This window comes from Acomys russatus, chromosome 24 (genome assembly GCF_903995435.1).
Source record: "Acomys russatus chromosome 24, mAcoRus1.1, whole genome shotgun sequence".
Lineage (NCBI taxonomy): Eukaryota > Metazoa > Chordata > Mammalia > Rodentia > Muridae > Acomys > Acomys russatus.
The window spans coordinates 39,978,913-40,006,572 of record NC_067160.1 but is presented as its reverse complement, the minus strand read 5'-3'; the positions used below and the strand labels follow the sequence as shown (position 1 = coordinate 40,006,572).

Here is a 27,660-nt window from a genome sequence, read left to right as displayed (position 1 = left end):
ATAAAACTAAGTTAAAATACGCATGAAACATGCTATGAGATTATATGAAAAGGTATTTAAAGAAAGAAAACTATTTATCAACTATATGAATATTCTGCCAAAGAAAGGAATAGTACGAAGAACAAATGCTTCAGACATTTTTATTTGAAAATACATCTGTCTTCATCAGATGGTAAAAATTTCCAATGTCACCCAAGAAAAACAGTGAACAGAAAAACTTGAACACTGAGTCAATGGGAAATGGAGGAATGCCAACATTTACAGACAAATAGATCAGGGGGAAAACACAATTTTTAACTTTTTCTTATTTTCATTGGGATGGAAAAGTACATATGTTCATCAACACACAGGCATGCAAGGATAACACAGAATGCCCAAGGATGCTTGTAGATAACATAATTATGGTACTGCTAAAAACGATATCATGGCAAGACAAGGAGAGGTCACTGTGTGTATGCAGACCTTCTGTAGATGAATTAGCAGGGACACATCAGCTTATCATCCTCCTAGGCTTCATAGCAGAATATGGTGGGAACAGGCAAAGTTTCCAGGGGGAACTGGGACTATAACTCAATGGAACAGCACTGGCCTAGCATATATGAAGTTTGGATTCAGTTTCCAACACTGCAAAATAAAGAAACTGGTTCAAATCTCAAAGATTCACATTTACTTGCTATGGATATATACTTCTTTTTGTTTGATTTGTTTGATTTTCTTTTCTTTCTTTCTTTCTTTCTTTTTTTTTTTTTTTTTTTTGTTTCTTGTGTGTATTGTGCAAGTGTGTTTGTGTGTACATATCCACAACATCATAGAAAGGCTGGAAGGTACTGTTGGGTGTCTTCCTGTATTGTTTTTTTTCTCACTGGGCCTGAAGTTCACTGACTGGCTGTACTCACTGCACAGGAAACTATAAGGTTGTCAATTTCTTCACCCTACTCTAGTGTTTGGCTTACAGATGCACAGCACCACATTCCAGTCTTCTGAGAGTACTGGGATTCAGATGCAAATCTTCATGCACGCACCAAATGCACTCTACCCACAAGCAGTTCCTCAGATCTGATGCTTATTTTTATAAATACATTCCTACTTGTGTATGACATGCAGCCAACACAGAAAAAGTGCCATGTTTAAGATCACATTTATCAACTTAGTTATAACTGTGATCTGACTGATCTTATTTTTTTAAACTGGCATTTATTTAAAGGAAAATACCAAGTCATATTATTTAATGGGATGTGATTTAGCATCCTTTATTAATCCTACATAATTGGAACCAAAGGCATGTTTCATGAAACAATTTTTCATCAACCATGAAGTGACCATTTAAAGACTATACTTCTACACGTTCAAATTCCTTACACATTTTCCCCTGTAATAATAACAAAGACTTGACCAGAAATAAAAATTGTAAATGTTCTTAAACATAATTTTAGCTCTGTGGGTATATTATTTGTACTACACTTTGGCTATAGTATACTACAAAATCTTATACCATCTTTTTTCTAAATATATATATATCTGAGGTGCTCTGGTTTTCAGAAAATAAAAACCTATCCATTACTACATCAAGGCTTTCACATCCCTACCTACAGGGGAAGGTTCTGTGCCATCAACTAGCCTGCATTCGGGACACATGTAGGAAACACCTGCAAGGAGGAGCACAAGCTGGATTTCAATAAGATCAAGTACTCAGGGATTACATAAAATGTTATGAACAGCTACTGTATAGAAAGTAGCAAGTATGCTACTAGTTCCAACCCTGAAAAATAGATGTAAATAATATAAGAGAGAAACAAAACACAGCAGGGGTTTACTGACCATGAGAGGGAGTTAAGGGTGTGGTATATCCAAAGATTTTTAAACGGGAGTAACTAAGACCCTATATTACAAAACATTATTAAAGTGAATGAAATCAGAATGAGAAGGCATGGAGTATACCCAGGCAAGTATTACAGTAAGGTGTGAATTAGCCATACGAGACAAACTCAGTTGTTCATATTTTGAAAAATTCACAAAGCTTCCAAAGATGAGGTAGCAACTAAAGAGGTTAAGTTAGGTGTTTGTGAGTGGCAATTAAAGTTAAGACTGTAGATACACTTTCACACAGGGGAAGGCAGGCACATGCAGAGGCTACACACTGCGTCTGACACTTTGTGTTCTATTCACACAGTCCTTGCCACTATGTTTAGACACTAGGCTAACTAAGGGACAAAACAGAATATTACCAAGATAAGTCATCGTGCATCTCAGAGCATTTGAACCACTAGGACAAACAGGGTCTGCATCACTCCTCTGTTTATAATACATAAAACTCCGCTGCCACTCTTTCTCACTCTCGTTATCCTCTTGCTCATACTGAGAATTGTATGCTGTGCATTAACCAGAATCTAATTCGTTCCAACTGATGTCAGCCAGCTTCTAAAGCAGGACACAAAACAGAATGATACATAAAGTTTTCAAAAAAGCAAAAAAGCCTGATTGATTCAGGTTGTGTAGCACAACCTTGTAATCTCAGCACATAAAGCCAGAAGAATCACCCAAGAAATTGAGACTAGTGTGGTAAGTTTCTACTAGCCTACGGTTACCTACTAAGTCTCTACCTCAAGGGTTGGGGTGGGGATGCTGACACTGAGTCGTAGGAAAGGGACATGAAAAATGATAGGTTTTGAGTTTCAAACCTGGCATTCCTATTCATAGAATGAATTTTAAAGAGGAGCCCAGTATTTACTGGGAACAAATATAAGCAAGTAGGTGGGCTGAGTCATCTCTATCTCTACTTTAAAGATGAGTTAGTAGTAGTTCAGAAAATGAGATACTTCCAAGAGCAGAGAATCTGAGGCAACTGAAATAACAGACTGCTAAGAAACTTTGACACTATTTATTGTTCTAAGAAACTGCTATGCCGCCAGTCATCATTGGTTAATCCTACTTAGTAATTACTAATAGAATCAACAATGATGGTTCCAGATTTTTGCTTATCGGTGTAATTTTTAAAAACTGTTTTATAAATTCTGAACCTATTGTTTTAATCCGCAATGGCCCAAGGTGAATACATTTTTATTTCAGTCTCCAATACGTATAATGAAGAAACTGGACTGGATTATTTTCTAATGTTTTATCTCAGATTGCCTACTAGACATTAAAAATATGATTTGTTCTTTCATAAAACAAATATATCAAGCACTCAGTCTGAAAACAAATGATTTACCTATAATAGAAATGTGTTTGATATTTTTCTATAATTTTATTATCTCAATTACTAATATAATGGTTATCAAAAACTAAACTATTTTTATCCAATTTCCTCCTTTACTCTTCCCCTTTCTGACTACAGTTTAGGGCATTTGAAACTCATTCTCACAGCCTGAGACAGAGTTCCCCTCTTCAATCAGCTAGAGTTAACTGTAAGATGCACTGAAGAATTTAGTATTGAAAAACGAGTTTGGCACACGAAAATGAATGTGGCATAAATGTATTATGTAAAAAAAAGAAATGCAATAAAAAATAGGAAAAAAACGAATGTGGTAACTTAGGCTAGACCTGTCTTCTCCCTAAGAGTTATATATGTGCAGGGTATAAGCCTATATTTACATATGATTACAAAACAGATACATTAGCTTTCTTGTTTTTGCTTTTGTTTATTTTGTTGTTTTTCGAGACAGGGTTTCTCTGTGTTAGCCTTGGCTGTCATGGACTTGATTTGAGATCACTCTGGCCTAGAACTCACATCGATCAACATGCATCTCCCTACCAAGTGCTGGGATTAAAGGTGTGTGCCACCACGCCCAGCTGCACTGGCTTTCTACATGTATTTGAATTTAGACTTGCAGGTCACATTAGGAACTCTGAAGTACATAGCAGGATAGGAAGCATTGGGCATGGGACAAAACTCCTTGTGAGGAAAGTATGCACATGAATAGTGTACAGGAGAGAAAGGTTGTTCTACAACAAGAACATTTCTCTTTGGAACAGACGAAGACCATTATAGAAAACTATGCTGAATAAAAATGCAGAATTGTAGATCCTCATATTAATATATATCTATAATAATTCCTGCACCTTAGGCTCACAGATCATTACTGAAAAGAAAAAGAAAAAAGGCATTTATTTAAGATCATAAGGATCTGGGAGTTTGCTAAGAAATAATGTCTCCTAGTTATGTCAGAAAGTCCATCCAAAGTTTCATCAGCATGACTACCCAAACGTGGGCTGAACAAGAATAACAATCATAGATATTCTAATGCTACATAAAGAACCACAGGAAACCCACAAGAAGTTCATCAAGGCTGGCAGATCTGAACCCAGGCGAGTCAGCTCAAATTACTATACCAACCAAGGTCAATGCATGCAGTAAACCTAGAACCCCTATTCAGATCTAGCCAATGGACAGCACATTCTCCATGGCTGATGGAGAGCAGGGACTGTGACATGAACTCTGGTGCCCCCTATTTGACCACTTCCCAAGACCTGGTGACACTCAGGGGAAGAGTAAGCAGGCTACCAGGAAGAGGCTGTGATCTTACAGTGGGGACAAGATCCCCTTCTGTCACAGACCCATGGGAGGGGAATAGGATGAAAGAGGGAGGGAAGGGGAACAGGAAGATACAAGTGAGGGGATAACAATTGAGATGTAATCTGAATAAATTACTTTAAAAAAAAAGAAAGAAAGAACCACAGGCAACTAAAATGCTCAAAGTGGAAATAGACTTTTCCCAGGGAAGAACATATCAATTGGTTATTCAATAACAAACTGTCATCCCCGAACACATACATATAAGAAACATTATACAGGCTTTGCAGGTTATATCAATACAGACTTCTACATTTATATTAATTGCTATTGTATGTAAGAAGAATTATTGAAAAAAAGAAGATATGAATTTGAAAAAGGATAAGTAGGAATTTGAGGCTAGAGACAAATGGGAGAGAAGATGTAATTATAGTATCATCTCAAAAAGTAAAAGAAATAATTTTATGTCTTATTTATATATAAAAAACAAAACAAAACATTGAAGAGAAATTTCTAAAGGGGTTATTAAATGCTATTATTTGTTTTGAAACCATTTATCATATGAGATTTTGGTAAGCAGCCAAGAGGTAAGCAAGGACAAAACTTCTCCTTTTACAGCTCCCAAGGAAATAGGAATAAATTTTAATTTAGTACAAACAGGCAAGAAAATGTAGAATTATTGAATGAAGTATTTATGTAACTACTAAGCTAAACACTTATTAAAGAAAATTATATTTCCACATTATGTTCCTACTGTGATCATAACTTAATTTTTTAAATTCTCATCTTCCAAAAATAAAGTGACAATTATAAAATAGAGAAATAGTTTCATAGTAACATTCATTCATTAGAAAACAAAATTTGTTGGTTGAAGATTTTGCTTAGTTTGAAAGTGTTTGCAGCACAAGTATGAGAAACTTAATTCAGAAGCCTAGAGCCCATGCAAAGCTTGACCCTGTAGTGTGTGCATTTGTTAACCCCAAGCCCCTACAGTGAGACGGAAGGCAGAGACAGGGCAGTCCTTAGGAACTGCGGGTAGCTAGTGCAGCAGGCACAGTGGTGAATAAGAGACTTTACTTCAAACAAGGTGAAAAGGAGGACCAACAACCAAGACTGTCTTCTAACCTCGCCACACACCAAACACACATGCAACTATGATCATACACATAAAGTCCCGAGCATATGCACACACATATGAAACTAAAAGGTAATGACAGTCAAAAAAAGTTAATGGAAAAAACTAAAGCTAAGTTAGTTGTCTACTCACTCACAAAACACTTCTGTAGATAGTAATATTACAGACTTTACCAGGTAGCACAAAGATTTATGATTAACCATTTAACCTGAAATATATCAATGTTCCAAACAAAAGATGAGAGCTTATATATAGAATATAACCTAGAATTAATTTTCCTAGCAATATTCTTTTTTTTTTCTAGCAATATTCTTAAGTAGAATTTTGTCATCCAATCTAGTGTGGTAAAGCAGAATTTGGCACTGTAATAAATGACACTTTTAAAACAGAAGTAAGCCTGGACATAAATGTAAAGCCATTATCACCTTATATATTGAAGATTCACTGGCATCGTCAGCAATGGTTCTCAAACCATGGGTTGCAACCCCTTTGGGTGTCACATATTATATATCCTATATGTCTGATATTTGCAATTACCATTCAGTGATGAAGCAGCAATAAAAATTATTATATGGTTGGGGTGGAGGGGCCACCACAACAATTGTATTAAAGGGCCACAACATGAAAAAGGTTGAGAACCACTGTCATACAGGATTATAATGTTGGGCATAGGTCTGGGCCATACAGTAAATCAAGCACACTACAAGTTAATGGGCATACAAAGAGTATTTGAGAACACAAATCACAGACAAAAACAGTGGTTATTTACATAGAGCTCGCTAATATTCAAGCATTTTATTAAGTACTTACACATAGTATCTCAATTCACATAATGAGACAATAAAATTGATATCGTTTTCTTTATTTTACAGCTAAAGATAAAAATGAAATGTGAAAAGTGGTAAAACTTTCTGTTTTAAAACCAGCTAACTGGTTATCAAAAGCCATGGCATCAAAATAAAGCTGTTGACATTTTCTTAAGTATACTACTACACAGCCCCACCATTATGTAGGACTTATTTTCACAACTTGCAAATTTTTCCCAAATTTTCTGCCCAAAAGTAATGAACATTTTCTTGTTGAGTCCCAATAAGATAAACCACAGAACTACCATTCACACACACTCACACACACTCACACTCACACACACCTTCCTGGGAGGCCTGTAACTCATTATGTAGACTTGCTGCCTGCTAAGTGCTGGAATCTTGATTTAAAATTTCAGGGTTATATACTCTTGTGTAAAAATAAATAGGTCAAAAGGTGTGAATTTTTAAATTTTTTATTTATTTTTCATAGACAAGAACAAATGATAAGCAATTGTCAGCTGCGTCCTTAAAAAAAATTGTGGAATGTAAACCATGCCACAGCCAAAGGAAATTCAACCAAAACTAATTTTACTTCACAAATCTGTTTCTCAATTCAGTATATATATATTGTTTCAGCCAGCAGAATCGGTAAATTAGACCACGCACGCTTCCATTTAATAAGATCCCATATGAACTTGCCAAATCTGCAATCTGAAATTTTTATTTTCTATTTTGAACTTAGTCACACACACATACACACACACAGATATATATATATATATATACATATATACATATATATACATATAATATGTACATATATATTGCTTTTAAAGGCTCATAATAATAAGATTAAAGAGCCTGCCTTTCTGTTTCATACCAGAATTGCTACATGTGTCGCACAAACTGCAAGTTTTAATAGATGTTAGGTAAACAACACATATACAAGACCTCAAAGAACTAAATTCCTGTTAACTATATTTTGTTGTACTTTCAAAACATAATTTTAAAGAACTTTTTATATGACAAAATCTTTTATATAGAATATCTTAGGAGATAAGTCATTTGTAAGAGACTATTAAGATAGCTTACTCCTCAATGGCACCTTTCAAGTTATGTTTTTTATGAAAACCTTTCTAGAAGATACCAGAATTCTTAAAGAGAACACTGACCAGTTAAACCAACTAGTATTATTGGGGTACTGATCATTCCACTCAACCTCAACCATCAGTGTAGAACATTACAGGCAGATGGAAACAGCATATGTGTGCCTTTCTGTCACCTAATATGGATCCTGCTAGATGATAACAACTTGATTGCTGTCATGTAGACTTGATAGAATTTAAGTTCCTACATCTATTGGTTTGTTTTTTTTTTTCCAAGACAGGCCTTTTCAGTATAGCCTTGGCTGTCCTGGACTCACTTTGTAGATCAGTTTGGCCTCGAACTCATTGGTCCTGCTGCCTCTGCCTCCCTAGTGCTCGGATCACAGGCTTGCACCACCTTGCCTGGCTTTTATTTCTATTCTTTAAACTACCTGTAAGCTTTAAGTCTTTCAGCTTTAAGTCTTCAGTTACTCTGTAGACTTACTGGAGTTTTCATCATTTTGTTTTCCCTTACTGTTAATGTTGGAGTCACACTGAATGGATAATCCTGTCAAAAAGGCAATTAATAAATAGCCAAGATTGTCCTGAATTTATAAAGTCACTAATATCAATGTAAACACTGTTAGGTTTTGCACTGTGGTCAGTCATCAAATTATAATGTAAGTATTTGGATCCTAATGCCAAGGCTAAAAAGTGATTTCCATACAAATTCCATCCTAGCTTCCCTTAGATTACAAATGATTTGTTGTAAGAGGAACAAGAAGTGTTAGTAACTGGCAAAGGCAAAGTGTAATCCCAACACACAATACTGATGACTCACGTTCTGCTCAGCAATATCAAAAATGGAAGCACTGCAATAATGAACTACTTATAAAATAAATAAACATAATTCTTCAAACATCAAAACAGACTTTGAAAACCATTCTATACTGCACACAGCCCTCATATAACATAACATATGATTTGATCTTGTCTTGATAGCCCTAGGTAAGGTATTGTGCTACGAGAAGTTAAGCAATGCACTCTGACCAGGATGAGGGGAAAGGCCTGAAATAGACTTTTTGCTCAATATCCATGAAAAGGACATAGGAACGTGTCCAATGACCATCATTTGTAGCCTTGCTCTTTTAGTCACTTGGGGACAATGCACTCAGAATGCCATATCTGGATTACTTGCGAGTCTGTGGGGATTACTTGTGGAGAGATGGCTCAGTGGATAAGAGCACCTCCTGATCTTCCGGAGGTCCTGAGTTCATTTTCCAGCAACTACATGGTGGCTCACAACCATCTGTAGTGTGATTTGATGCCCTCTTCTGCAGATAAAACACTCATATACAATAAATAAATTAATTACAATGTAACTGATGATTATAATGCATTCTCATCATTCATTCTACCTCCAACTGCACTCTGCAATTCCTTCTGCCCCCAAACACATCCTCCCAATTTCATGTCACAAGGGAAATTTTAAAAAGTGTTATACAAGCACGTCTTCAATAGCTCCTGTTTCACAAATATGTCTGTCAGATATATTGGGCCTGAAGGCTGAAGAAGATAGCTCCAATGTTATAAAGTTTTGGGTGACTGATTAGGCAGCAAACTGTCTCTGTCATTTTCTCATTTTAGAAGCTGATAACCTACACTTCGGGTTTACTCAGGTAATTAATTTTATTCCTTCTCAAATCTCTGATGAGGGTAAAGAGCAGATAGTTTAGTTTTACAATTAAGCTTAGTTGTTTAATGGTTAAGATGTTTTCTTGTCAGGATAGATGTTTTAAGTTGATAATGATGAGATATTATAGATATTGATTTACATTCAGAATTTCAGACATACCAAGATAAGAAAGAAGGTTTCTTCAAGGTTGCCAAATACAAATAGCTAAAACTCTATGAATGTAACATTTATATAATTCCTGATTGTTGCTTTGTGGTTCTTCTTGCTGTAGGTAGTTTATTATACATATGATTAATAACATAAGTGTATATATTTTAAAATATTTTTAAAGTAAGCTACCTGGTCTTCAACCCCATCAGAGACTTGAGAAGGATAAACTTGATACCTGAGTATGCCAGGAGTGCAGGTTAGCAACTTTCCAAATGAGAAGATGACAGAGACAGTTTGCTACAGGAATAGTCACCCCAAACTCTCCATAATGTTGGAGCATCTTCTTCAGCATTCTGGCCCAATACATCTGACAGACATATTTGTGAGGCAGGAACTACTGAGGACTTGCTTACCCTGTCTAGGCAGAGTCTGACTGTCAATTACGTCTGCACCCAAGCGTGCTCCTTTTTAGGCAGAATTCTGTCTGTGGTAGAAATGAGGACATTTTGCCCAGTGGCTCATTTGCCACATTTGAAGCCATGTCCACAAGGAAGTTCTTTGATGCTCATCATCCTCTTTGAGTTAGGCTGGGTGTTGCCAGGAGTTAACCTGTCTCATTGTCAGTGAATCTTTAAAATAAAATAAAATAAAATAAAAACATTTTAAAATGCCATATTCTGCATGTCTCTGAGGTTTTTGAAGACCTTATCTAACTATTCTACCTTATCTTTCTATAGAATCATATCTATCTGCCACACCTAAGATGTATATTCTTATGACAAAAGTAGACTAGTAACTGACATGACCATAATTTGATCATCTAACAGTTAACTTGTATAACTTATTTATCCTAAACAGCCTGCAATAGCACTTTCAAAGTATTGGGAGTAAACCTTGTATTATAATTGAGTTATATGGGTACAATACCTCATATTAGAGTAGAAATGTGTGTGTGTGTGTGTGTGTGTGTGTGTGTGTGTAGAATAATCTTACATTAGGGGTTAAAATGCTTTTAGGTCTAGATAGACGTTTTAAGTTGATAATGACAATATGAGATGGAGTTTGATTTACATTCAGAATTTTAGATGCACCAAGATAGGAAAGATGTTTTTTTCAAGGCTGTCAAATACAAATAGCCAAAACACTAAGAATGTAACATTTATATAATTCCTGATTGTGTCGTGGTTCTTTTTGCTATAGGTATTTTATTGTATATATGTGTAATAATATAAATGTATGTGTGAAAAATAAAAATAAATTAATTAATGAAATGTTTAAATAATACACAAGGCATTCAAAATAAAAGAAAGTGTTATACATTGGAATTATTTACAATTGGGGTATTTTCTATATTTTTATTCTAATAAAGTCTTTAAATGACACACAATTTTAAACTCATTTTGGAGAGGCAAAAATAATTAACATATATAAACATTTAAATTAATAAAAAACAAATCTTTTCTACTTGAGCCTTGAGCAAACCTATGCAGTTTTAGGAATATATTTAACATTAATCTCCACTCAAAGTATCTGAAAACTATGATGACATGTGGGAAGGAGACTGCCGTGTTTTCTAGCAACACCCCGGCACAGAGCTCCTACAGACAGAACATCCTTCCTATGCTGGGGAGGCGTGAGGCTGCTTTTTTGTCTGATCCATTCACAAATTATCAAATTATACATTTGCTGCTGTGTTCTCACATAACTGCTGTGCAATGTGAAACAGTGTTTTCGTTAATAAAAACCCTTCAAGAAGTCACTGGGATTCTCTTCTTTGCAGTCTGAGAATTTTCACTTAAACTTTTCACACTGTTTTAAAATTTTTCTGTTTCAGTTTCCAAATTATTTGGAAAGGACCATAAATCTCTGCTTGGCTTCATTGTTTTACTTACACACACACACACACACACACACCCAGGTCAAGAGAGAAGAATGAAGAGAAAGTCCTAAGAATTCAAGAAATGAGATTATTCTAAGTGACCAACATACTTTCCTCTTTTTTTGTCAAAAAAAAAAAAAAAAAAAAAAAAGTCTGAAGTAGGTAAAAAGAAATGCTTTTTACATAGTCTCCACTTCAATAGGTAAATCTTTGATATGAGGCATCTTGCAGGCAACATTTCATCTTCATTTTATGGCAACACTGACTATCCACTATGGGCTCAGCAGTTTTACGAATATTTTATTAATATGTGAAGCAGTGAAATCATCAGAGAAATAAATGAAATTTATTCTCTCCAATGGAGTCAAATGTCAAGTATATATTTTATGGTGTCTAAACTAAACATGAAACTTACACAAAGAATATATTAATGAATCTAAAGTACACTTTCTTCAGTTTATTCAAAGAGGAAACTTAAACTAAGTTTCCATTCAGCTTTCTAATTAAATCAAATATTTGAATGATTTAGAGCATAGAAGCATATGCATCTGACCCTTTCATATTAATTATGTACAACCACAATGAAGAATACAAACTTTCTATTCTTAGTATGATGGGCCTGAGATAGTAAGTAACTGACCAATGCATACATGAATGCTAGCCATGGTCGCACAAGTTTGTCTCTCTTTACCTTAATCCAACTGAATGTCATCTGAAGAAATGACAGACACTTTGGCACACCCTCCCCATTGCTCCTTGGGGAAATTTGTTGGAAAATACTGACAGAGAAACAGACACTGACAGAGACACAGAGATGTCATCAAATTTGAATCCCAAATTACTGTCTACCAAAAAAATACATACAGAATTTTTTGCCAGTATTCAAGGTGGAGTATTCCTAGATCCTTTAATTGTTAAACTCAAGTTACTTTTTAATCTTCAATGTACTTAAATTCCATTATCTTAATTAACTTCCAATCATCTTTTTTTAAAAACCTCCGTTTCATGGTATAGTTTTCTCATTGTTACCCTCCTGACTCTTAATTTCAATCCTGGCTCTTTCCTCATTTAACCCTTAGATATATAAGAAACAATAGTGGTCACTGCGGAAAAGATATAAGGAGGGACCACAAAAGGATTCTCAGAAAAGGTGGTCTGTGTAAGAGTGAAAGACTGTGTCCAGAAGGCAACTGAAGAAGGTGTCAGTGCGTATCAAAGACTGCTATTAAGGCAGATGAGGACTAAGTAATGAGCATGGAGAATATAGAAGAATAAAACTCACTGAAGGTTATCACACAAAATGTTTCAATATTACATCTTTTAGAGAATACCAGAAATGAAACTGGAAGCAGGAAGTATAGACATTTGTTTGAGATGTTCTGCTACTAGGAAAAACAAAGGGCAATAGTAGAAAGAAACAGAGAGTTTTTTGTTTTGTTTTGTTTTGTTTTGTTTGCTTTTAGGTAAGAAAGAAAAATAGTAATGATTCAAAAACAGAAAAATTAAGTTCAGAATAGTGACTCACACTTGTCCCATACTTGTATAATAAAGGAAGGAGGATAAGGAGGCCACGGCCATCCTCAGATACGCAGTAAGTCTGATGTCAGCCTACATAAACCCTGCCTTACTCTCCCACCCACTAGCTCCAAAGAGCAAACAAAACAAAATAAAACAAACAAACAAGGAAAAATGATGCACAACAGAGAAAAGTGCCAGCACTGTCCTTCAGTATGAGACAAAAGGATTCTAGAAAAAAAGCAGATGGGGCCTTACACAAAAGTAAGGTTGACTTATCTCTAATAGCAACAGGTATGGAGATAAGGAATGTATATCCAGAAGTATATCACTGAGTGGCATAGTGGAGCAAACTATAAGAGCCTCTGTCTGCTTGCTTGTATGTGTAAGTCATCTGTTAAGTATGAAAAAAAATGAAGACAGAAATCCACTATTAGAGGTTTCTAAACAAATTTTAAAAGGCACATACTGTCTCTAAGAAGAAAATCCAGTATGATTAGCCCTATGGACTTAGAGCATGTGAATAAGGAGAGATGTATTCTCTTTCTGCAATCCTTCTTTAGTCTGATGAGTGCACACAGACAGTAAATAAAGAAATGTGTGTAGATTGAAGGGTTTGCCACTGAACATGGAACAAATAATTATACAGATTTGAGATCATGTGCAAAACAGTTGTTCTTGTTTCATCTCTGTTTCTGTGACAAATACCATAACAAAAAACAAATTAAGGAGTAAGAGGTATATTTCACCTTGCAAGTTACAGTCCATCACTGAAAAAAGTCAGGGGAGGAACTCAAGATAGAAATCTGGAGAGAAGAACCAAAGAGTAATGCTTGTTCATTCTCTGCCTTGCTCACTGGCTCTTGCTTAGCCATCTTTATGCAGGACCGCCTTTCTAGAGATGGTTGTACCCACAAAGGCCTGGGTCTTTCTATACCAACTGTCAACACAATACACCAAGTGAATCTGATCTAGGCAACTGAGGCCTTTAGATAACTAATATTGTATCAAATTGATAATTAAAGCTAAGCAAGATAATAGTAAATATAATGATGAAATATAGACATTAAGTTTTGTAAACACTGGACAAGGAGAAAGTGAGACGATCAGGGAACAGCAGCATAGTCAAAGAATTATTTGGGTATAAGTAACATAGAAAACCAGTAAACCGTCCTCTTGAATGAGTATCTGTTTGTGTTCAATGTAGGAAGGTGGGTGGGTGGATGCATGATGGAGACAGGTCTCAAAATCCAGGAGGAAATAGATGTGGCAGTTATATATTAACAGGGTAAAGGAGTTAGTGATGAAATATTTTTAAATTTAGAGGTCTCCTTACATACCAGATAGTCCACTACGCACTGGAATGCATGGATTTCTTCAATCACTACATCACCCCTATAAGATAAGATAATGTAAGCATAACTCTTAAAGAATCTAGGCTCAGGGACATTCCAATAGCACTATCGGTGGGAATCAAGAATCAAATATGTAGCCAAACATTCAAAAGTTCCCCACTCTCAAATGTTTAAAGCTATTATGAAGTACTTTCAAGGGAACTATTTCTGGCATTCCAGCTTATAGGCATTGACCATGAGAGGGTTGAGAAGGGCAAAAAGCAGCAACAGATGTCAACAGCCCAATGTTGCTAAATTTCTACCTGATATATCATTTCAGAGTTTTAACAAACAACAACTTTATACTCAATCCTTACTTATTTTGTTAGAGGAATGCTTTTTCCCTTTCTCTGATTAATATATACTATACCAATTGTATATAGTCACATAGTCATTAATTATCATCTATATATCTATTAATGATGCAATGACATCTTCTGTTTTAATTTTATTTAAATTCACTTTTCTATGAATAAAAACCATCTTTATTGGGAGATGGGTAAGGTTTCAACAATTGCTCTTTTTAGTCAACTGTCCTTTGCTTTTGGAACTGCTAGAAATTTTTACACATCTCTACAAAATAATACTTTTCTAAAACTGCAGGCATTAGGGTGGTTGTCATTCATGCAAATAATAACAGACATGATATAAATTTGAATACTGTAAGAGAAATTACTATTTTAAAATAATTCAAATAACACTGTGGGTTAAGATCTGCTTAAATGTTATCTTGCCCACAATATTTCCTAACCTTCTTCTATTTAACAAAGTTCCTTTGTGGACAAAATTAGGAAGCTACTGGATTGCCACAAGTATATTAAATATATGACGTTTTAGACCATAAGTGATGCAAAAGAATTTGAAAACAAAGTATTTATTTGGAAGCCCAAAGCACTAATAATTGAGATAAATCTGACCACTCATATTTATTCAAATATGTAAATTTTTCTAAATGTTATATGAAAAACCAAAAATTATAAAATAACACTCACAGTGTAAAACTTCATATAGCATTACTTTCTATAATAGATTTAAACCAGAACAATTAAAGCTTTGAAAAGTTAAAACTACTTCATTACACATAATCAATTACATTTCTGTAAAATACATGTACGTACATTCAGCTTTCTTTTGAGTTCCTCATTTACAGCTTCAACAGATCAAAAACATTGGTTGGGGTGGAGTGAATACTTTCAATGAACTTCTAGATTTTTTTTCTTGTCATTATTTTGCAAACAATGCTATACAACATCTATTTATACAGTTCTGACATTATATTAGAGCCTCTAAGTAATCTAGAAATAATCTAAAATATAAAATAAAATGTAAATTTTAAAAGCAAATACCATACTATTGTATATAAGGAATTTTCTTACTTTTACGGACGTTTCTAACATGTAATTTCTTTTCTTTTTTAATTAATTAATTAATTAATTTGCTTTATGTCCTAATTGTAGTCCTTTCCCTCCTCTCCTTCCAGTCCCATCTCCCTTCCTCTTCCTCCTATCCACCTCCCCTCCCCCTCAGAAAAGGAGAGCCCCAACAACAACAACAACCCACCCCAACACATCAAGTCACTTCAGGACTGAGTTCATTGTCTTCCTTGTTGCCCTAGTAAGGCAGCCAGGGGTAAGTAATCAAAAAGCATTCATCAGAGTCCTTTTGTCAGAGACAGCTCCTGCTCCCCTAACTAAGGGACCTACATGAAGACCAAGTTGCCATGAGGTACATAAGTGTAGGAGGCCTAGGTCCAGTCCATGCATCATGGTCCTAGGGTTGGTGTTTCAGTCTCTGCAATGACCCTGGGCCCTGGTTAGATAGCTCTGTTGGTCTTCTGTGGAGTACCTGCTCCTTCTGGGTCCTTCTATCCTGCCCCCGACTCTTCCAACAAAGCTCCCTGCACTTTGCTCAATATTTGGCTGTGAGTCTCATATCTGTTTCAAGCAGTTACTAGGTGGGACAGAAGGTTTGCAAAGAGAACAGACACCGTAGGCAGAGGCATCACGGAGACAACTGGAGACCTATGACAAGCTAGGTTCCTAAGAGGAATGGGGAGACTCTACCTAAGACCCCTAATAGCGGGGTCATTGAGACTGAAGAGGCCACCCTCTCACCAGACAGGACTCCTAGTGGAGTGAGAGGAACTCCAACCTACCCACAAATATTTGGACCCCAAATTTACCCTACCTACAAGATGTTCAGGGATAAAGATAGAGTAGAGATTGAGGGAATATCAAACCAATGTCTGGTCCAATCTGAAACCCACACCAAGGGAAGAGAACCAACCACTGACATTATTAATAACACTCTGCCATACTTGCAAACTAGAGCTTAGCATAATTGTCCTCTGACAGAATGGCTCCCTAACAGGAGTCATAGAGCCACCATACTTAGCTAGGACCTAATAATTCATTTTAACCCATCACTATGTTCTCAGTGACCCCCAGTACACCTGCAGAGATAATCTCTACTAGGAACACCACAACCAATATAATTGGCTATGACCCATACTGTGGCAACAACAATCAAAGAATGGAACAACCACCCAACACAGGCAGATAGTACCAGATATTAACACCAAGTATTTCTCAAATGTCCAAATACCAGATGCCTAGACATCAGATTAAAAAAAAACAAACAAAAAAAACAAAAACAAAAAATCAAAAAACAAAAAAAAAAAACCAACACACACACACACCACCACCACCAAAACCCAAGACATTATAATGCCTTCAACAACCACCAACCTTAGTGCAACAGGCCCTAAGGAAAGCAATTTGACTGCAAAACAACAATGTCTGAAAAATAGCAATTATTGATACATTCAAGGACCTTAGAAGATATAAATAAATGCTTTGAAGAAGACGATAAAAAGAGGAACAGTTAAAGAAATTAATGAAAAAAATCCAACACATGAGAGTACAATTTAACAAGGAAAGAGAATCACTAAGGAAAACACAACTGAAATCAAACCTAAGTGAAAAATTGAGGCTGTCAAGTATCAAGTACACAGGTAAGCGTCACAAGCAGATTACAAGACAGATGTGAGAATTTCAGGTCTTGAAATGGATGGCTCACAGAAAAAAAATTTCAGACAGATAATCTAAGAAATCTGGAAGACTATGAAATCAGCAAGCCTATGAATAATAGGGATAGAAGACAACCAGAAAACATTTTAACAAAATTATGTACAATTTTTTTTCTAAAATCTAAAGAATGAGAGGCCTATCAAGATACAAGAGACATACAAAATACCAATTAGACAGGAGCAGAAAAGAACCTCCTCCGATACATAAAACTCAAAGGACTAAATATAGGGAAGGAATAAAGGATTAAAAAAAGCTGCAAAGGAAAAGATTATGATATGAAGGTGGGTCCAGTCAAACTGCATTTGACTTCCTAATGGAATCTCTGAAAGCCTTAACGACCTGGACTGGTAGTCTACAAACTCTGAGAGACTGTAAGTGCTAGGCCATACTACATTACCTTAGAAAACTATCAAATACAAACAAAGTAAAAGAAAATATAATGTGGAAACACAAATTTAAGCAATTTTTGCCCACTGAGCCACCTCTACAAGAAGGCGCTAGAAGGAAAACTTTGGACTGAAGAGAAGGGTAACTACACCCAAGAGGACACAAGAAATAAATAACTACAGAACAACAACAACAAAAAGAGGGCGTCAGGGGAGACAATGATGACAACAACAACAGCAACAAAATAACAGAAAATAATAAACTGCAAAATTATAATACTCAATATTAATTGTCTTATTTCCCCAATTAAAAGAGAAAAAATCATACTTCCTCATTAAGGACAGAATTCACTTTTAGAGAAAAGAATAGAAAAAGTTATTCAAAAAAAATGCAACCAAGAATCAAGAAGGCATAGCTATTTTAATATCTTACAAAACAAGACTTCAAACCAAACTAATCTGAAGACATGAAGAAGGATTCTACATACTCCTCAAAGAAAAATTCAGCAAGATGATATTATAATTCTAAAAATTTATGCACCAAACACAAGAACACACAATTCCATAAAAGAAATACCACTACAACTAAAACTATATATTGACCTTAACAAAGAGTTAGTGGGAGGCTTCAGTACTCCATTTAGGCCAAAGGACAGGACATCCAGACAAAAGCTAAACAGAGAAATTCTGGAGTTAAATAAGGCCATAAGTCAAATAAACCGAAAACATGGCTTCATTCACCAAATCCCTAAAGATTCTATTTTCTTTTCAGTGCTGGACAAAGCTTTCCCCAAAATTGACGACATACTAGGACACAAAGTAAATCTGAACAGATAAAGGGAAAGTGAAATAAAATACTGTATCTCATCTAACCATCATGGAGTAATGATGGATACCAACAACTAAAAAAAAATGGCAGAATATATTTTAAAAACATGGAAAATGAACAACTCACTATTGAATGACAAAAATCACAAAGGAAATGAAAAACCTTTTAGAATTGGATAAAAAAATGTAATCACAACGTAAACCTATTTGATGCAACAAAGGTCATCCTAAGATGGAAGGTCATAGGACTAAGTGCCTCTATCAAGAGACAATTAAGCTTAGTTGTTTAGGGGTTAAGATGGTTTTAGGTCTAGACAGACATTTTAAATTGCTAGAGATGAGATATGATAGATACTGATTTACATTCAGAATATTAGACTCACCAAGATAGGAAAGATGTTTTCTTTATGGTTACGAAATACAAATAGCCAAAACACTATGAATGTAACATTTATATAATTCCTGATTGTAAAAATAAAAAATAACTCCTGATAGTTTTATGGCTCTTCTTGCTGTATGTAGTTTACTAAATATATATGTGTAATAAGTGTGTATGTGTAAAAAAAAAAAAGAATTTTTAAAAAGTGCTCTGAGTGTCAGAAAGCAAACAACAGTGTTTCTGCAACCTAATCTGGAAAGCTTAGGTCATTTTTAAGATAACACAAACTGTGAAAATGAACACTTCTAAGAAAGTAGAACAGTTGTACAAGTTTACACTCCTGCAGACAATGGAGGAATGTTCTCCTTTCTCCACTTCCTGGAGACAACATGTGCTGTCACTAGAGTTTTTGATCTTATCCATTCTGATAATTGTACAACCACTCTGGAAATCAATTTGGTACTTTCTCAGAACACTGGGAATAACTATACCTTAAGATCCAGCTATACAACTCCTGGGCATATTCCCGAAAGATGCTCCACCATACAACAAGAACATTTGCTCAACTATGTTCATAGCAGCTTTAGTCACAATAGCCAGTATCCCAAAACAACCTAGATGTCCCTCAACCAAAGAATGGATAAGGAAACTGTGGTAATTCACACAATGGAATGCTACTCAACTATTAAAAACAGGATATCTTGAAATTTGCAGGCAAATGGATGGAACTAGAAAAGATCATCATAAGTGAGGCAACCAAGACCCAGGGTTGGTATAACCAAGACTTATAATTGGATACTAGACCAACATGGATGTCCTCTAAAAGACTCCACCCAGCAGGAAATCAGAACAGATCCTGGGAATCTGGGCTGAGCTCTGAGAGTTATATGAAAGAGTGGGGGGGGGGAAGGGACCCTAAAAGGTGAGGGAGACAATCAAGGCCGCATATCTGACCGAGGACGGGCCCAACCAAGGACAATGCATGCAGAGAACCCAGACTTCCTGCTCAGATATAGCTGATGGACAGCTCATTCTCCAAGGTTGAGCAAGGGTGGGCGTTGGGAGGAGATGGGGAATAACATGAACTCTGGTGCCCTATCACTTCCTCTTGGCAAGGAGTGCCTGCAGTCACACAGAGGAAGGAGATGCAGGCTACCTGGATGAAACTTGATAGGCTGTGGACAGATGATGGGGGAGGAGGATCCCCTTGTCAGAGGTCTAGGGGAGGGTAATAGGACAGAAGAGGGAGGGAGAATGGGAAGATATGAGCAAGGTGATAACAATAAGAATGTAATGTGAATAAATTATAATAAATTAAAAAATAAAATAAAATACAACCCCTCAGGGGAGGCAACAGGGGTTGAGGGGGAGTAAAAAAGTAGAACAATAAATTAAAATCATTCAGGAAATGAGATTTAGCACTGATGCACTTAAAGGACTAACTGTTATGTATAACCAATAGTGGGCCTAGACTGCACGCAATGGTTGAGAAATATGCTTGATAATTACTTCTGCAACATAACAACCAAAGCCTCCCCCCAAAAAAGAAAAGAAAAGAAATGAAATAAAGCAATAAGGACTACAACCCAAAATGCTCTAATTTGGTAAACAATTAAGAGTAAAAACAGAAAAGTTTCCGTCTCTGGAGAATGACTCAATGATAGGGTAGATACATGATCATCAAAAATTTCTGTAAATCACATTATGGAGAGATAGAACTCTAACTACACTTATATTGAAAAAGTCAAAGTTGGCAAAAAGAATAAAAATTTCTATACACATGATTTATGAGAAAATATCAAAAACATAATCAAACTCACTGACCTGCTCACATCAGGAAACCTGATGGGAAAATAAATAACTTGACACTTGGGTCTGATAATGCTTTCCAGATCCTTAGGCCTGTGGTCAGGAATCAGCTTCAGAAATTTCCCAATGGAAGTGAGAAATGATTCCATATTAAAATTGGAATTGAATACCACCACATCAGCCACCAAACTGTAAAGAGAAAAGGCAAATGCAAATTTATTATAAATTATTTTATAAGCCTCTGCATACTGACCAGAGTTTATGGTGTACCTCAGATTGGCAAAGAACACTTTGCAATAGTATATATGAATATGCAGCTAATATAAATACTAGTTCTTACTATTTTATCATAAACATAAAAGGTTGGGTTGGTGGCTTCAAGCAAGACTGGCCAGAGAGAAATTGGATAATTGAATAAAATCCCATAAGATGTCAAACTAATGCCTATTTCCCTAAATGCCACTAACTTTTCACATTATCAGTACCAAGTACAGGATCCTAACCATGTCTCTGTGTACTATACTACAGAGGACAAAATGTTTCCAGCTTTCTTACCATGCCAAAGGAAACTACCTCACATGAGGCTTTTTCCTATGGGGTCATGATGCCCTCAACACTATTCAGTTAAAGTCCATTTCCTGTTTTAGCCTTTGTCTGTGGAAATTATGTTGTTTCTAAGTTTTGGTACTACATGGGGTGATAGTAATTTATTTTGCTATTACTCTATGTTCAAAATAGTTATGAAAGTAGAAAAATTAGGATTTATTATATTTTTATTATTTTATATGTTATATAAGAGAATAAATGACCACAATTGATTATCTTTAGAAATAAACAAATGTAATGTTGATGCTTGATTCTGATACATCAACTTTCTCTTTAGTATTTTTTAAAATATAAAACATTGTTTAAATAAAACATGAAAGCAATTTTTAGATGACATAAAAATATTAGTAATTTTCTTAATATCTATTACATTGTCTTTAACACCAATGGTGGCTGTGGATAAGATGGATAAAACCGAAAATTGTAATATGAATAAAAACTGATTTAATAAGATTTGATTCTTGAAAATGTCTATAGTGGTTTCTCTTGGTTGTCAACTTGACATACCTAAAAAGAGGAAACTTGAATTGAACAAGTGCTTCTATCAGATTGGCCATGCCCATTGTTTGTGCGGCATTTTCTTGATGACTAACTGATCTTGGGAAGGTGGAGCCCACTACGGGTGGTACCATCCATAGGCAGGTATGCCTAGGCTGTATAAAATGGGACCGACCCAAGAACAAGGCAGTGATCAGTGTTTCTCAGTTTCTACTTCAACTTGGAAGCCTTTCTCTGAATGCACGGGATTGGATGGTGGACTGTGGTATATCAGAGGAGATAAACCCAGTCCTCCCCACATTCCTGTTGGCCATCATGTTTATCAAAACACAGAAAGCAAATTTTAAAAATTGATTAACCAATAATTAAGCATTAATGGACAATTCCATAAGAAGGTTAGCTTTATTTCATCCTGAAATTAATACATCAGTAAGACTGAAAAAGAAGTATATAAGTCCATAAGTCTATAATTGATCATTACAAGCAAAGCTTAAAGATAAAACATGAATGCCACAGCTAATCCTTGGCATTGTTTACAACATACTTACTAAGGCAGGAAGGTTTGCTATTATAAATATACAGCAGAACAAAAACCCAACAAAAGGCTCACTGACTGGCCAGTTCTTTGCTTTTTTGCCTGGACTTTTTTTTTTTCCCCAGCTCCTAGCTGGTGAAAATTTGGGGAACAGAGGCAACAACAATATGGATAATACAAAGGAATGTCCCAAAAGTGCTGACACAAAACTAAGCAATAAGGAAACAAATACAATAATATACTGAAAATTGAAGAATGTTTTGCAGCTAGTCTGTTTGTACCATATGTCATACATTGTTAATAGTGAGCAACGGGTCATAATACATAGTTATAACATATGTTCATAAGTCAGAGGGCTAGTGAAACCTCTGTTTAAGGTGGCAGCTTCTGTCAGTCACCTTTAAAATCCTTAACTGTCACACAGTCCAGAAAGAAATCTGACAGTGCCAACAAAAGCAGAAGTCAGCAGAAACACAAAAGAAGCACTGGAAGAAGCAGCCATACTTTTCAAAGACACTGAAGCAGGGCTGCTTTCTGACACTCTTATTTTTCCTCTGGACAAGTGTGAATTTTTTTTTTCCTTTTATGAAGCCAAATGATGATGTAGTCTAGTCACTTCCCTCCAAGCTTGTCTGTCAGCTCACTCTCCAAAGGAGAAATGCTGAAAATCATAGGCGCGTTTTCATTGTCTCTCCTAATGAGGAAAAAGAAAAATCAGCACTAAGCTGGTATTTTTATTTAGTATCTGCCCACAACAAGCAAACAACATAACTACTATTAAGTAATTAGCATATTTAGTCTATGTTGTTAAAGATTCACACTGGTCTACAGAAATATTCTTTTTCACGTGTTCTTCCCTGATGTGAGTGGGTGTAACATCCATTAACTTTAAGGCCATCTATAAAGGGAAAAATACTTAATTCCTTCTTCATGATTTCTCAAAGTAATAAAAACATAGATCTGAAAAAGAAAATGTTGCTAATTCAAGAACCACAAAAACATGACCAATGTTTTATATATTGATAAACTACAAGGCGAGTTCATTTTCATTGTTTTCAATATATAATTTATTTTTAATTTTATGTTCATTGGTTTTTTGCCTACATGTGTGTCTTTGTGAGGGTGTCAGAAGCCCTAGAACCGGAGTTATACACAGGAATGAGCTGCCATGTGGATGCTGGGAATTGAACCTGGGTACTCTAGAAGATCAACCAGTGCTCTCAACCACTGAGCCATCTCTCCAGCACCTCATTTTCATTTTGAAAACATATTTTCCTGTTGCCATTTCAAGATAAAATGAAGTATTTTAATTTTATTATAAAAATTTTAAATCGTTGCTTTTTATGAGACATTTGACTGCAGGTCTACAGGTTTGATAGTACTGCTCCTTACAATTGAAGCAGCTTGTAAACATGACTGCAGGAAAGCATTTACAAAATGCCCAAAGCACAATTAGTACCATATAGCTTTTTTTCTGTCAACTAAACTAAGGAACAGACTAGCAAGGTCTTTCCAAACACATCATCAATGCTTGTAACTAATAACGGCTAATAAAGTTGTGTAATGTACACAATGACTTCCAAGTTGACTTCATGTGATTGCTCCAGTGACGCAGCAGGACTCTGCAGCACAGCCGGTGCGGTTGTTCTAAATGGCTTACTGCGATCATCAAGAGAAAATACTGTATTGGTGTAGCGACAGGCAAGGACTTCCCCTTTGAAATAGCAGGTATTTTCGGGCTCGTATTTTATAAAATTCAGTGGGAAAGGGTATGAGAAACACTGGAACATTCACATTCCATATTATCCAGATTTTTGTCTTTGAAGCAATAAAATAAACAAACAAAAGTAGGAGCTACAAAATTATTTAATCTACTGAATTTTAACGTCTCTATTAAATGTTAGCTTAATACAGTGGAAGTACCTGATGAAAGAACTTGCTGGCTTTTCTACAACTTAATAATTCAAGGAAGTAGGGGAAGAGGGAAAGAGCCTTGTCAACAGCTTTTATTTTATTTTGAATGTTATATAAAACAGTAAAATAAGTGGTTCAACATATAATTAGATGATTGGTCTATGTATGAGTATTTCATAAAAAGAATAGCAGAGGCCTTGTTGATGTTTGTGGCCTGTGCTGGCACTGAAGGCCATCTGGATGCTGTGGGCTGGGCTGCTGCCTGAAGGCATGATGGTGTCTTGTGGCCCATACAGCCACCAGAGACCACGCTTAGGTCTGTGGCACATGCTGTCTCCTGAGGCCAGGTTGATGTCCACGGTCAGTACTCTCACCATTTACCATGTGGAAGTCCATGATCTGTGCTATTGCTGACTGTAAAGGACAAGGAAGCTTCTTCTGCAGTGGTATTGATGACTGCAGACTCACAGTTGAGAAAGAGAGACAGAGAAGGCTTCGGTGACAACTCTCACCTCACTCCCCCAAAGTAACAACCTAGACTGGAAGCCACTGAAGAGAGCTCTTAAAAACTGTGGTAAAAGCTGGGCGTGGTGGTGCACGCCTTTAATCCTAGCACTCGGGAGGCAGAGGCAGGCGGATCGCTGTGAGTTCGAGGCCAGCCTGGTCTACAAAGTGAGTCCAGGATGGCCAAGGCTATATAGAGAAACCCTGTCTGGAAAAACCAAAAAAAAAAAAAAAAAAATTGTGGTAAAAAAGGCAGAAATGGCCCCCTGCCCACACAGGACAGTGAGCCCCCAGTAGTAGCCACTAAGAGGATAGAATAGGAGACAGAGAGATAGGAATGATGGGGGCGCAGAGCAGTGCATGAACTTTGAGAGAGGCTGAACTGGTGACATGACAGTGGTGATGAGAGGGCGAGAGAGAGACAGACAGACAGACAGACAGACCACGCTGAGGTCCAAAGTGGATCATGTCATTGCCCAGGGGGGTCAACAGCATTGTGTGCAGCAGCAGTTTGGGAGATTAAGCAGATGCAGACTCAGTACCAGAACAAGCTGCCTGGCTGTGGGATCACCCTAGCTCTGGATGATGATAAAGGCCCAAAATGGACCTTCAAAGGACCACCATGTCCCTGAAACTGCTAAGAGCCATGTATGGGTCAATGGGCCTGATGTGGCCAGGATTTGGGCTGATGTCCAAGGACTGTGTTATCACCTAAAGACATGCAGATAGATGTTTATTACCTGAATCCATAGATGTCTGTGGGCCGTGCTGCCCCTGGGACCACACTAATGTGAGTGGTGCTCTGTCACCAGAGACAATGGTGGTGTCCAGGTGAGGGATGCCACCGAGGTTCATGTCTAAGTCTGGGCTGTTGTCTGTGGCCCCTCTCACCACTGAAGGCCAAGTAGAGGTCCTTGGCCTTTGCTGCTGTCTGAAACCATGGTGATATTGGTGGGCCATGCTGGCACCAGAGGTCATAAAGATCTGAGTAGCCTACGTTGCCACTGAAGCCACTGTGAAGTTCAGGCCCCTGCTGCTGCAGAGGGCCATGTCTGGGTCTATAGCATTACTGGGTCCAGGTCTGTACTGATGTCCATAGCCTGTATCACCACCGAAGGCCACATAGATATCCATGATCTGTGCCACAGCCTGAAGCCATGTCCATGGGCAAGGCTGCCACCAGGGGCCACATCAATATGGGTGGCATGTACTATCAACCTGGGGCTGTGGTGTTACTTTGGCTGGGTCTGTGTTAATGTCTTTGGTCCATGTATGATGGTTTGGATAGATATGGCCCCATAATTTCTTGTGTTTGATGCTTTGCCCATGGGGAGTGACATTATTAGGAGGTATGGCCTTGTTGGAATTAGGTGTGGTCTTGTATGGAGGAAGTGACTGGGGAGGTGGGCTTTGAGGTCGCCTATGCTCAAGCTATGTCCAGGCACAGTCCCCTTGTGTCTGTGGATCAAGACACAGATCAAGATCAGCTCTTCCAGCACCATGTCTGCTTACCTGCTGCCAGGCTGCCCACCATGATAATAATGAACTAAATTTTGGAAACTGTAAGCCAGCCCTAGTTAAATGTTTTCTGATTAAACTGTCATGGCGTCTCTTCACAACAATGAAACCCTAACAAAACAAAACACCTTAGCTACCACCAGAGGCCACAAAAATGACCAAGGTCTGTACTGTAGTCTGAAGCCATGCTGATGTTCATGGGCTGTGCTGTGACTGAGGGTCATACTTATCTGAGTGACCTGCTCTGCCACCTAAGTCCATGGTGATATCTGGGCCCATGCTGTCACAGAGGGCAATGTCTGGGTCCGTGGTCTTACTGCATCAGGTCTGAATTGATATTTGTGGCTGAAATTGCCACTAAAGGCTGGACAGATTGAGGCCTGAATCCATTCCAATGTTCTGTAACCCCAGCTGCATCAGAAGGCCTTGTCTGGGTATGTGGCCCTACTGCAACTGGGAGCCCTGTTTGTGTTATGTGCAGATGCCAGAGCCATGTGGAAACCCATGATCCATGCTCCCATGGACCATAAAGAACAAATAAGCTACTCTGGAAGAGATATTGATAACTGCAGACACACAGTTGAGGCCAGCCTGGTCCACAAAGCAAGTCCCGGCCAGCCAAGGCTACAGAGAAAAACTCTGGGAAGAGGGAACAGGGGAGAGGGAAGAGGGGAGAGGGTAGGCAGGAAGGGCAGGGGGGGGGGGGAGAGGGAGAGGGGGAGAGAAAGATGGCAAAAACCAAATTTTATACAAGCTATACCTACCATGAAAGAATTTGGTTGTATCCATATTGAAAATCTCTCTCCTGGTATTTCTTGACAGGATATACCAATTGGTTTTCATGGAAGTATAAGATCTTTTTCAATTTTCCCAGGTCAGGCCGAAGGGCAGCTAGTTCAGTCAGGTTAAGTACTGAGCTTGCAAAGAGGGTCCTAGGAAAGAATGAAGGTTTAGTGTGCTAAGTGTGCTTCACAGGCCATCCTTTGCCTTCTCTCCTCCCCCTTCCCACCACAAGAAACACAGAGTCCTATAGGATCATATAAATTGTGGCCATATAGTGCCCTGCAGAAGCAGTCTCAGTTCTGATCTTTAAAAAAACAACTGCTAAGAACTATAAAACTCCAGATTTCATTGGTCTCAGCTCAGCTCAGTTTCTGAGGGACAGGAAGAAGGAAAAAAACAAAAAAAAACCAAAAACTGGCTGCATTTTACTGAAAAGGGCAAGAAAGGTTCTATCTGAAGGACAAAAAGAACAGAGATAAGGTTGCTTGGGGAATATTTTGCTGCCAGTTTCATTGCACTTGCCTTCTTTATGCAACCAACTACTGAAATCCAATATACAAGCAGCATAGGTCTGTTTATGTGTTGACAAAATCCTATTTGATTTATGCAAAATACTTACTGAGTGTGGTCTTTTCTCT

The 27,660-nt window shown here is 37.0% G+C and overlaps 1 protein-coding gene across 2 annotated transcripts in view; it reads right to left on the bottom strand.

The window, feature by feature from the left end:
- Gtdc1 (glycosyltransferase like domain containing 1) overlaps positions 1 to 27,660 on the bottom strand; it is a 299,932-nt gene that overhangs the window by 175,827 nt on the left and 96,445 nt on the right. For both annotated transcript variants that reach the window (XM_051166637.1, XM_051166638.1), the window contains exons 3-4: positions 27,004 to 27,171; positions 20,680 to 20,853 (exon numbers count right to left, since the gene is read on the bottom strand). In XM_051166637.1, the coding sequence (XP_051022594.1) occupies positions 20,680 to 20,853; positions 27,004 to 27,171 (342 nt within the window). The remainder of the gene's footprint in view (positions 1 to 20,679; positions 20,854 to 27,003; positions 27,172 to 27,660) is intronic.